Below are 13,006 nucleotides of genomic sequence, written 5' to 3'. Positions count from 1 at the left end.
TATTTTGTTGTATAAAAAGAATTGGACTTTGAAATAGTGTACAATTAGCTTGTGAAGGAAATCAAAAATGCAGGTGGACAAAAATAGAGGGATTGGGAATTCTATGTAGTGGTTCATAATCATCTCCCAGAGTTCTTTCACTGGGTGTAACTGGTTCAAGTCATTACTGCTCTACTGGAACTGATTTGTTTCATATCACTGTTGAAGAGGGCCACATCCATCAGAATTGATCATCATATAGTACTGTTATTGAAGTATATAATGCTCTCTTGGTCCTGCTCATTTCACTCAGCATCAGTTCATGTAAGTCACTCCAGGCCTTTCTGAAATCATCCCGCTAATCATTTCTTTACAGAGCAATAATATTCCATAATATTCATATACCACAATTTATTCAGCCATTCTCCAATTGATGGGCATCCACTCAGTTTCCAGTTTCTGGCCACTACAAAGAGGGCTGCCACAAACGTTTTTGAACATATAGGTCCCTTTCCCTTCTTTAAAATCTCTTTGGAATATAAGCCCAATAGTAACATTGCTGGATCAAAGGGTATGCACAGTTTGAGCATAGTTCCAAATCACTCTCCAGAATGGTTGGATGTATTCACAATTCCACCAACAATGTATCAGTTCAACAGTTATTTTAAATGTAATTTCTCTTAGTAGCTCTTGCTGTTAGATTTTGTTAGTGATGTATAAAAATGCTGATGATTTTATTTTTTAAATGGGAGTATCTTAGTACCACATAGAACTTTTACAAATATTAAGGGCACAGAGATAGTATAAATAAATGTACAAAGACAAAAATGATAAACTCATCCTTTGCAGACATATCAAAATTAGCACTTGGTTTAGGGGTCACAAATGAAAAATACAGATCCAAATGGAGACTTAGTGAATATCCCAAATAACTGAATCAAAAAACAAATCATTGTGAAATAATTATGTGAAAGAAAATGGTAAAATGATGAAATAACATAACAAAATTACTGGGATGAAGCTAAATATCATTATAAACATGGTTGTTCTTCAGTTTTTCAGTTATATCCGACACTTCATGATCTCAAACATTATAATATCCATGGAGTTTTCTAGCAAAAATACTAGAGTGGTGGGGCATTTTCTTCTTTAGGCGATCAATTCAGAGCTTAATTGACTTGTCCAGAGTTATATAGCTAATTCTCGTTTAGCCAGGGGTTAAATTTGGACTCAGATCTTCCTGACTACAGGGCCAGCAATCTCTCCAATGAACTATCAAGCATGTTAACAAAATAAAAAGAGATGATTAATAAAACTAAATATGCAATTTTAAAAATTAGAAATCTAATGGTTGGACAAGTAAAGTGAGTTTCCTCCATGGTAAACTACAGTGAGTAATTATAGACTGGACTCCAGGCTTCTGACCATAGTCTGCTTTAGTCACTGGGATCCACTCAGCTCTTTCTGTCTCCATGAACTTTCTACCATGCCATTAAGTCTCTGTGTTTTCTAACACAAGTAACATATAGCCCTCTGATTCTTTGCTAGCTGCATAGGAGAAATATAGGGGACCACTGCAGTTTTTCCCTCTTGATCTTGTGTATTCTCAACTTCTTAGTCCCATGACTTCTTGGTGGAAGAAAATTTCTCAAAAAAAAAAAAAAATCCCAGATAATTAGGGAACTTTGGGTAATGCCAGTGGCAACAAGATTTCCACCTCACCAAATTTTTAGGCAGTGTTGTTGAGGGTTTGGGAGTAGAATTGGGAGTAGAATAAGAAGATCTTATATTGTGTTAAATACTGAAAGAGGGATTACCTAGTATCTATTTTGGTTTATCCTGAAATTCCTTCCTTTTCTTATCCAGATTCACATGTATAATCACCATAAAATACCTCTCATTTATAGTATGGGGTTACAAGTTTTATACCTTTTTATGTGCCTTCTCTTTTCTCCAAAGTACCCTAGAGCAGTAATTCTTAAATTTTTGTTCTTAGTATCTTTATACCATTAAAATTAGTGAGGGTCTGTCCAAAGAGTTTTTGTTTATATGGGTTATATTTATAGGTATTTATCATATTGGAAATAAAAACTAATCCTGAATTTATAGACACTCTGAAAATGTTTTAGAGAATATCCTCTGGCCTTCCAATTCTCTGGACCATACTTTGAGAACTACTGCCCTAGAGCATTCTTCCTCTCTTGCCCTAAGAAGTCTCCTGGTTCATCTCCTCTCTGAATAAAAAGAGCTAGACTTATTATCCTTGTATCAATCATGATTAAAGTTTGACCAAAAGCATCTTAACTATAAAATTGTACAAGTTTACAGTTGAAAATGGCTTTAAGAATTATCTTATCCAACCTCACCACCACCACCATGCAGTTTTATTTGGGAAGAAAGAGAAATGAAGTATTGTTCATCATCACATAGTTAGTGATGGAGTCAGGACTAGAACTATCCTTGACTTCCAGCCAATGCACTTATCTTTATATCTCCTCCATAGACAGAAAGGGCTATAGAATCAGGAATGGGATGAGTCTGGATCATGAACTTTTAATCATTTAAGACCAAGGACTGAATCATTATGCTCTACTCGCCAGGAACATTAAGAATGTTGCTCATAGGGGTCCCATCAACTAATTATAATTACTAATTATATGATTCATTAATCAATTTAATCATTATTAACTACTATTGAAGGATATGAGGATGATTAATGTGGGGTTTTTAGTCCTATTTGGTTGAGATTTCCTTCACTGCTTTGCAATAAAGAGGATAACAAGAATACAGGTATTTTCAAACTCCAAAATTAAACAACGTTTTATATTTTTATCCATGTCACAACCAGAGCCCCTGGAATCTTTGTATGATCTAGTGTAAATTTCTTAGTGAAAGAGAAGTCATTCTGTAATTTTGAAAAATAAAAGCAGTAGCAATCTGATTTGATTATGATCTGATCTCTTTCCTCCTAATTAATACTGATAGTCAAATAATCTATGTATCTCTTGAATGGATGATTTCTGAAAAAGTGTAGGATCTACAGATTTGAACCACATTCCATTCCATATCCCATCTTTTTTCATTTGTACTAATAAACTCTGTCTACCTTCCCTCCTCATTTCTATCTCTTAGAATCTATAATTTTCATCAGAGCTCATCTCAAGTATTACTTTCTAAATGATCAACCTTTCTGGTACTTCCTCCTCCAGTTGTTGGTGTTTTCCATCCAAAACCACCTATTTTGTATATATCTAGATAGGTAGATATATACACGTATATATCCATAGTTTCTTGAATACAAGGATCCATGAGGACAAGGGCATATGAACTCCTTCTTGAAGGCAGAGACTGTTTTTGCTTCTTTGAATCGCCATTTTAGCACATTATCTGATACATGATGTCTAGCAAATTATTTCTGATGATCATGATAATTTTTTTTAATGGCATTAATCCTTGATTTCACTGACATACATTTCCTTCAAACAAAAGACTAGCAACTGTGCTGCAATTTATAGTCAGTCCTAGAGAGTTGCTTGTAACATTGAGGGATTAAATGGGCTTGTCTAGGGTCAGTGAGATCAAGAAGCCAGTATGGGTCAGAGTGGAACTTGAACCCCAGTCTTTCTGACCTCTCCAATGGAAAAATCCTAGTGAAAAATAGGACACAGCATGTGCCAAGCAAGTCAAACCACTGCCACCACTTTGACCACCACCTTGCCTCAGAATCCCATGGAGATAGCCCAGGACTCTAAATCTAAGAATCCTGAGAATAGTAAAGTTTTTAGGCCAGTCCCTGCAGCTATAATCCTTGTGACAATGCAGAATAACAGCTGCACTTGCAAGGACTAGAGCCACAGCTACTGAAGAGAAGACATGTTACCAAAATCTTTAGCACTTTCAAATAGTTTAATTTGAGAAATAGATGGGATTTTATCAATGGCAACGACACTGAAGAAGCAGCATTACTACCAGATTTTCCATTGCACCCAAAGGATCATAGGACCCTTCCATCCTACTTGCAGCTTTAACTTTCCAAGTTTTGTCTTCCTCATTAGCACGAGAGCTTCTTAGGAGCAAGGACAAATTTTCTGGTTTGAACCCCAAGCGCTTTGCACATAGTAAGAGCTTAATAAATGCTAGTTTTGTTTCATAGAATCTTGAAGGTCCTAATCCATTTGTTATGAGGAAAACAGTACCTCGGGAAAACAATAATCCTCGGAAACTTTTTAATGTAAATAAATGCCTGCTCATTAATAAGTTCAGAATATATTCTCCATGGGATTCTTTAACAGAACAGCTTATTTTAAAACTAAAAACTCAAGAATTTAAAGCTTTAATTCTTTGTGCCTAGAATTTGCTCCTAACATACTCAGCAGATCTCCAAGATATCCTAAAACACTCAGTTGGTCCTTCAGAAAGTGGGGAAACGGTCTCCGTTTCTAATTAATCAAGGGGGTGGAGATGGAGTATCTGACCTTCGACTGGACAAAATTTCGGGACTTGGGCCGCTTTAGCTCCACCAGTGTGAGAAGGGGCGGGCGAGGCTGGTGACAGAAAGGGAGGGAAAATGGGTCTCCTTGCCTCCCTCCCTTACGGCCCCTCCAGAGCGGAGAACAAGATCCGAGTCGGCCAGCATAGTCTCTAGGGATGCTCCCCGGCCCAGAGAAGAAGGAAACGCGGTAGGGAGCAGAAGCAACTTAAGCACCAGGGAGGTGGGCTCGACTCCCTCCCCCAAAGCCAACCCAGAGCACGCAGGTCCTGCTTCCGGGTCAGGGACGGGAGGGCCAAGAAGTTCCGGGGCGGGCTGCGGTTCCGGCGCTGTGCGGGCCCCGCCGCGGATGCTGGGTCCGGGCGAGCGGCGTTAAGGGGGGGTGGGGGGAAGGAGGAGGAGACGGGGGCGGGCTCGAGGAGGCGGCAGCGCGGGAGGCGGCCCCCGGCGGGCGGCGGCGGCGGCAGCGGCGGCGGCAGCAGCGGCGGCGGCGGCGGCGCGGCGGCGGCGGCGGCGGCGGCGGCCCATGGGGCGGGTGGCGTGAGGCCTCGGCGAGTCCCGGGGCCGGGGGGAGGGGGGGTGGGGGGAGTGGGGACGGGGAGATGGATAAACTGACCATCATCTCAGGATGTCTCTTTTTGGCCGCGGATATCTTCGCCATTGCCAGCATCGCCAACCCCGACTGGATCAACACCGGGGAGTCCGCCGGTGAGCGGGCAGGGGGCGGGGCAGCGGGCCGGGCCGGGCCGGGGTGCGGGGAGTGCGGAGGGGAGAGACATTGGGGTTGAGAAGGAGACCCGGGGCTTAGGAGGAGAGTGAAGAACGGAGGAGACACTGGGGCTGAGAAGAGGGAGATATTAGGACTGAAAAGGATAATGAGGAGATGAGGAGGGTGGATCCTGGCCTGAGAAGGACCGAGATCAGAAGGGGACCCAAGGCGGAGGATGATGAGAATGGGGAGATGACATCCGAGCTGCGGAGGGCTGAGAAGAGAAGTGAGGAGAGAAGTGATCTGGCCACAAAGCCGGGCCTGAAGAGAATATGAAGGTAGCACTGAGACTGAGAAGAGACATGGACCGAGAGGATGAGGAGGGAGGGCATCTGGGTAAGAAAAGGAGAGGATGCAAGGGCTGAGGAGGAGATTGAGGAGAGACCAAGACTGACATTTAATGGCAGAACCTTAGTGAGGACTCATCCTTAACCTTTCTTTCTTAGGCATGGAGGAGGGAGGAAAGAGGTACAAAGAATCAGAAAAAGTAGAAAGTAATTGGATATTGAAGGGAAAGGGGGTGGGGTGGGACAACTAGAGAAACAGATAAACAGGTCTTGGGGTTTCTATGAGGGATCCTGTAGAAAGGAAATCCTGGCGTCTGTGGGAATGGGAAGAAAATTTTTAACTGAAATGTAACAGGAGGATATGAAGGGGATAAAGGGAGAAGGGGAGGTGGACAAGGTGCCCTTATCTGAATATTTAAATGTTTTGTCCTTCAGTGGAGAGATCGGGAAAACCAAGAGAATGGCATTAGTACAGGTTAAATACCCCAAGAGTTGCGAGAGCTGGCCTTCAGAGAGCTGACAAGTCCCAAAACTGTGGAGGTTCAGAATTAATGGTTTCTGCTGGGGTGAAAGGGGGCTAGGAATGCTTGATATTGTCCTAGTATGGTGGCATCACCGTTTCTACCTGCTTCTGACCAGCTTTTGAATTACATGTAGATTCAGATTCTCCCTTTGAAGAGTGGTGCTTATTTTCTAGATCCAGAAGTTGTAGTAATAAATCTCATGAGGCATTTTCCATTCTGATATATCACAAAATAGAACTCCTATTAGTACTTTAAAAATTAAATAACACATTAGAATCTTAAGGGTTCCCAGTAAGAGCAAAGCCTGCTAGAAATTTCAAGGCTCTAAGCGAACAGTAGGTAGTCTCTGAAGTGTGTGTCTCAGGTGATTCTGCACTTTCAGTGTTTTCTATCTCACAATTTGTATGTGTGTTGTTGAGAATAGATTTCTGGAGAATATTCATTTTGTTTAGTTAATTAAAGAACAGAAGAGCTAACTAAGATGGTTTTAACTTATGAGCTCACTTTAAAATTGTCTCATCAGTAGAGGTTATGGGGGATGGTGAAATGTTAATCTCTAAAAATGATTTGTAAACATGAATGACTGCTTTGTCAAACTTGTGAAGTACTTCTTAGTATTCAGCAATATTTTTAGTTCAAAAAAATGGCAGCAGCAAGGACATTTATTGCTTCCTTGGCAATATTCTATACCACTACCATTGTTTGCCTTCCATTGGACCATGTAACTAAAAATTGCGCTGTCAGATGTTTTTCTTATTGTAGTACAGTGTTAGGATCCTGTTGGCTTTATGGCTTTTTTAAAACTCATAATTGCAAAATGTATGAAGAAAGTATTTAAGTACTTTGAAACTCAAGCATAATAATTATCATTGTCTTTTATTCCTGAAAATGTTTCCAGTGTATAGTTGCACCTGCAAAGACTAGCTTACAGTCTGTTATTCTTTTCTTTTTTTCTTCAGTGGTTTCTCTTTCAAAGAGTGGTTCTCTTTGTTTGGTATTGCTTATGAGACCTTTTGCTCTTTTTAGAACATGTACTGGCTTATTAAACCCCCCAAAAAGTATGTATAGCAAAAGAAAGTTGTAAGGATAATTGGGAGAAAAGTTCTAGACACATAGAATATAGTCAACATCATGCACTTTGCAGTTACAGGCATTAGAATCCTAGTTTTGGAAATAAAGTCTTATCAAAAAATTATGTTCTCAGAAAGACAAAACTAGTGGCTTGTAAAAAGAATCTGTACATCTCTAAAGGCACTAGCCTCTGTATTTCCATAGATATCATTGAGTGGTTAAAAGTGAAATTGAAATTTTTGGTACTCATTTTTGGAAGTAAGGCACTATCAGGGAAAATAAACCTAAAATTAGTGTAGGACAAAACTATAGATATTGAACCCATGGTTTTATTAGTATAGGCCAGTATCCTTCTCTAAGACTTTATAAAATTATTGAAGAACCCTGCCCCAAAGAGCTTTTCTTAATATGAGTTATGCCTATTGATATTTATTGTATTAGAAATGAAAATGACTTAGTATTATTTTGAAAATGGTTTTGACCTCACAGTCTTCCTGCAAGGGGCTCCCCAGGAGTTTTTGGATCACATTTTGAGAACTGCTGGAGAGTTGAACCACATTTTGATTTTCCATTGAAAAATTTCCTATACCAGTGCAACTTGTCAAAGTTTAAGATACTTAGAAATTTAGAGACTATCTAGAGATTAAGTGACTTTTCCAGAGTGTCATTATGAGGCGGATAAATTTATAATTCTCAATCAGTTTTTCAAGGGCAATACTGCCGTGGCTATGTGTTTGGAACAATAGTTAAATTGAGTCAAGCAACTGGGGTTTAAAACATCATGGAAAGACAGGTAGGTAAAACTTCCTAAAATTTAGATTTATGGGCTATTATTGTAATAATGTGAACTTCTCATAGACCTACTTTTGTAGGTTTTATATTTTTGTTCTTTTTGTCTTAATGCTGCAGAGATACAGGAATCATTCCTCCAAGCTGTGTTTATTGTTTTGCTTAGAAAGGAAAATGAAGTAACATCTTTGGGAATTCAGAGTTGAATCATATTGTATTAATATATGGATTGATTTAAAGAGATTTCAAGATGTAATCAAACCAAGAGATTAATATTTTAAATAGTATATGTGGAAAAATAAACATTTTTAATGAACATTTAATATTAATAGATAGTGTAATGAAATTTAATTGGTAGTACAATGAAAACCCAGGTGGGATTATAAAATTTTAATATTACAAACAAAAAGCTGAGATCACATGGGAGGTGAGGGTGATAACATGAAGGAATTCCACTAAATCTGGTTAGTTTTTGGTTACTAGCACTGATTACTGACTATTAACATTTTAAAAATCACATTTCTTTTCCATAATTCTTTTTGTTTTACTTTTTATATCTGACTAGAAAGTAGCCTTTTTTGCATTTTGTTTTTTATGTGCTAATACAAATCTGAAACTTCTTTTAGGATTTGGAGAGAAAATTTAAACTTATTCCAATAAAACTCTTCTTTGTTGAAGTAATGTTTACCTTTATTATTTTTAGATTAGGGAAAAACATTTAATTGGAAGAGGGAAGTTTTAGGTGCCAATCTTAAAATTATTCCATCCTTTATTTTATATTGTAATTCTTTTTATCTTTAAAGAAGCACATCATTACTTGAGGAATAGTTTTGAAATTTAAAGAATTAATTTTTATAAGTGATGAACTCAGTAAAATGGCTTTTGGTAGAAAAACTTGTCAGTTTCCAAAGGGCCCCTTTAATGAAGGATTTCTATACACAGGGGAAATCCAGTAGCCATTTTTTGGCATCATCATTTTATCATCAATAAAGCTTCCTTAAGCAGATGGGATCTCCTCAGGGAGATTTGACAGCTTTCCCTAGGGAACTACTGCAGTGTTAAGAAGAGTTCTTTATGTCTAGTCAAAATTTTTTTCCCTAATAATTGAAGCCCATTTATTTTTGCTTCATTCTCAGAGATTCATTATCATTTTCCCAACAAAATCCTTCACATCAAATTCTTTCCTAAAATAACAGCAAGCATTTATTAAGTGTTTGTCTTATAAGGCATTGTGCTAAGCCCTGGGCATACGAAGAAAAGCAAAAATATGATCCCTGTCCCAGATGTACTCACAGTTGAAGGGCAAAATATCATTAAATATTCATGTCTGGGCATCTTACCTAGCTTCCCTTCTCTTAACCCCTTTACATTCTTCTGTTGTACTTCCTTCACAAATTTCCTTCCCAACCTCAGACCCTAGAATTAACTCTCTATAGCTCTCTCACTGAACAGAGTCCTGTTTCAGAGCTCCAAAATATATTTTGTTTGCATTTAATAAATTGACAGTTATCTTAGAGATAAGATGGAAGCAATTAGGAGTCTGAAAAGGTCTGCAAAAGGTGGAATTTGAACTGATGTTTTGAGGAAAACTAGGAGGCTAATAGGAAGAAGAGTATTCTAGTCATAGGAACAGATGATGAAAAGTCATGGAGGCAGGAAATGGGATGCTGTATGTATGCCCCTGTAGCTTGGTCTTAGAGTATGTTGAAGAGAGTATGGTGTAAAAGGTTGTCAAGTGCTTTAAAAGCTAAATAGAGGATTTTATAGTTGAACCTGAAGATAACAGAAAGCTACTAGATTTTGGGTAGGAAAAGGAATATGTCAGATTTGCACTTTAGAAAAATGACTTTTGACAGCTGGGTAGAGGAAGAACTGGAGTTGGGGAAGGCAAGTGGAGGCAGTTGTAGATGGCTTTTGAAAGGAGTTTAGCCACAGAAGGGAAGGAAGATATAGGACAATTGCTAAGGGAGAGATGATAAGGATCAAATAAAGGATTTTTTTTAGAGGTTAAGTGGTATTTAAGTGTGTTTGCAGGCAATAGGAAAGCAACCCAGGAAACAGGGAAAGAGTGAAGATTAATAGCACAGTTGGGATGAAGGGGTAATCTTCTGGAGGAGACAGAATGAAATAATGTGAAGGAGGTATATGGAGCTATTTGCCTTTGCAAAGGGAATGCGCTACTTCTTCATGTGATGCAGGATGAAGTAATTGATGATAGGTGGTTGGTGATTTGAGATCGGACAGGAAAGTGGACTAGATAAATCTCCATAGAGATGATAATTGAACCAATGGGAGCTGATGATATTACCAAGTAAGAGTAGAGATAAAGGGAAAAAAGAAAAAGTATTTGAGTTGTTTGTAACTTAATACTTTATAATCCTTTTCATATTTTTAAAAATATCACATGGTCTAATTTAGTAATCATTTATTTAAGCAGACAAGGAAGAGTTACTTTTTGTTTTCTTCAAAATTTGAGGTCTGCTGGATAGTGTGTGTGTGTGTGTGTGTGTGTGTAAGAGGGAAGGGGACTTAAGCGTCATTGCCAGTTGTACTTCCTTCTTAGGAATCCTGGAACACTTCAAGGTTTAATGGAAGAACCCAGTTAACTGATTGGATATTCCTACTGTAAGCATTCAATAAGAAATTAAGTTGCAGTAATTTAAAACCTGATAGGTAAATAGATAATTCTATTTTCCAGAGTAGTGATGACCTCAGTTATCCTATGACAGGAGGAATGTTGTCAGTAACTTAAGTTGTCATTACAACCATATTCATTTCACTTTTATTAAATTAATTGACCAGAAATCTGTGTATCCTAAAATAACAAAAATATTTAAGGAAGCATGCTTTGATGTTTTAAAGAATGTTGACAGTAAAAAGGGATGGGAGCAAGAGGTTGTAAGAAGACCTATGATTTTATTTTACTGGGATAGAAGTAAGAGGTAGCAGGACAACGAGCTGCATGTGCAGTGAGTTGTAGAAGAGGAGCCTTGGGAACTTACTTTAGCAGACATAAATAACAAAGGAAAAGAAGGAAAGGCAGGAAAATAAGTGCTATAGAATTATGTCTCTGGATTCATAAAACTGAAGCTATTTATTGAGACATTTGATTCATCAGCTTTTTAAACAACGCTCTCAGAACTTAATTGTGAAAAGAAATGTGGTCAGGGAAGTCTTAGGCTCATCTTGGAAGTTTTGGCCTGCATTGTCCATTTCACTTCAAAGTAGTATTTTTTTTTTTTATTCTTAATGTAGATTAGCTTCAAAAGAAAAAGTTGATTTCAACTGGTTATATCAAAATGTTTCCATTTTGAGCAGTTTTCTTGTGTCTAAAACCCAGTAGGGTTCGATCTGAGACCAGAGACTGTATTTTTAGCAGTATTTTAATGCTTATTGAGACACGTGAAAATATAAAAAATGAAAAATAACCAATGTTTATACTTAGCTGGAACAGATAAAAGAGGTTTTCAAGGCAGGAAGGCTGCTTTTAAATTCATGAAACTGAAGGGGTTTTTTGTAAGGCTTGTTAGCTGACCTTTTTTTGTAAGTTGAATTTACCCTATTTTCAGTCATTCTTTGAATTTTTCAAGTGGATATGGATTTTAAAACAGGATGTTCACTAGAGGTCATTTGACTTAGAAATTTTTTTTTAATTGACAATTTAAAAAATTTTCCAGTTAGCAAGAATTAAAGAGTAGATTTGACTAATAATAGCTAAATTTGAAAATGTTCTCCAGCCTGAAAATCAGATTTAGAATGGGCAAAATATGTATTTCCTCATGGAAATCTAACCAAGAATTGTAACTATTTGGAGTTCCAGCTTAAAGGATAAGAACTCTTCTGGTTGTCATTGGGTAATGTAGCTATTCAAATAAGACAGCTTCTGAAAATGAATTTTTATCCATTTCATGGCTTTATTCCAGTGCATAGTTACATTGTAGGCCATATTATAAAATCTCATGCATATTACTCAGGCAACTAATGAAATGTTGATGTTTGTGAAGTTGTTATTGTTAGAGTCTAAATTGAAACTTAATCATACAACTTGAATGGGTAATTTTTCACACAGTGACCTTGTTTTATACCTTTCCTCCAAGTAGCCCAAAAGATAAGACTAAGAAGTAATGATATTGATTATATATAGCTGGTAAGTTTCATATTTACATATTTAATTATTTGTTGTGGTTTATGTTACATCTTTTCCCCTCTCGTTGTCAAGTGTTATTTTGTCAAATTTTGGTGGCTTTCAGATTTTTCCAAGTATTTTGTATCTCTCTGATAAATAATTGTTTTACAAAATCTATCCTGATTAGTGACATAACAGATCTTGATTTCAAAAAGTAAAATTTGGATGGACCTTAGTCTTATTACTTGTTATGGGGGGTGGAGAGGCTGTCTGGTTGTTACCAGAGTAGAAGTATTATTATCAGAAAAAAATGGACATGTGCAAAGGGCATATCTAAAAACCACTAAAGATAAAATCCTTGAGTATCTTAGAGATCAATCTTTTACTCTGTATTGTTTAGTCAGTCAAATAGCTATTATTAAATACTTATTATATGCCAACTCCTGTGCTAAGTGCTAGGAATTCTAAGATAGGCAAAAAGCAGTTCTTTCCGTTCTTCAAGATCTAGGTCTTTCTTGGAGAAACAAATATGCAAACACCTACGTACAGATAAGATACATAAAAGATAAATTGGAATGTATTCTTACAGTGAAGGTACTAAGGTTAAAGAAGATTGAGAAAAGCTGTTTGCAGAAAGTGAGACTTTAGCTGAGACCTAAAGGAAGCACAAAAGTAGAACTAAGGACAGAGAATTCTCGGCATGGGACAGCCCAGTGAAAATTCTTAGCCCAGAGATGGAGTGAGAAACAGCAAAGAGGCCATTATAATTCAAGTGCAAAGTACACAGGAGTATGATGAGCAGGAATCCGATTATAAAGGACTTTGAAAATCAAAGAGAAAATTTTATTTTTGATCCTAGACATAATAGGAGCTTATTAGAGTTTATAAAGGGGTGATGATCAAACCTGTGCTCAAGGAAAATCAGTTTGACAACAGAGTAGATAGTTGGAAGTGAGGAAAGAGTTGAGGCAG

General features: G+C 37.5%; 1 protein-coding gene across 1 annotated transcript in view; it reads left to right on the top strand.

Annotated features, from left to right (window-relative positions):
* Positions 1–5,031: 5,031 nt before the first annotated feature.
* MOSMO (modulator of smoothened) overlaps positions 5,032–13,006 on the top strand; it is a 66,187-nt gene continuing 58,212 nt past the window's right edge. Inside the window, exon 1 of the mRNA XM_052001199.1 lies at positions 5,032–5,176. Within this exon, the coding sequence (XP_051857159.1) occupies positions 5,071–5,176 (106 nt within the window). The 5' untranslated portion in view covers positions 5,032–5,070. The remainder of the gene's footprint in view (positions 5,177–13,006) is intronic.

This window comes from Antechinus flavipes, chromosome 1 (genome assembly GCF_016432865.1).
Source record: "Antechinus flavipes isolate AdamAnt ecotype Samford, QLD, Australia chromosome 1, AdamAnt_v2, whole genome shotgun sequence".
Lineage (NCBI taxonomy): Eukaryota > Metazoa > Chordata > Mammalia > Dasyuromorphia > Dasyuridae > Antechinus > Antechinus flavipes.
The sequence above is the reverse complement of the archived record's forward strand: the minus strand, read 5'-3'. Positions and strand labels throughout refer to the sequence as shown.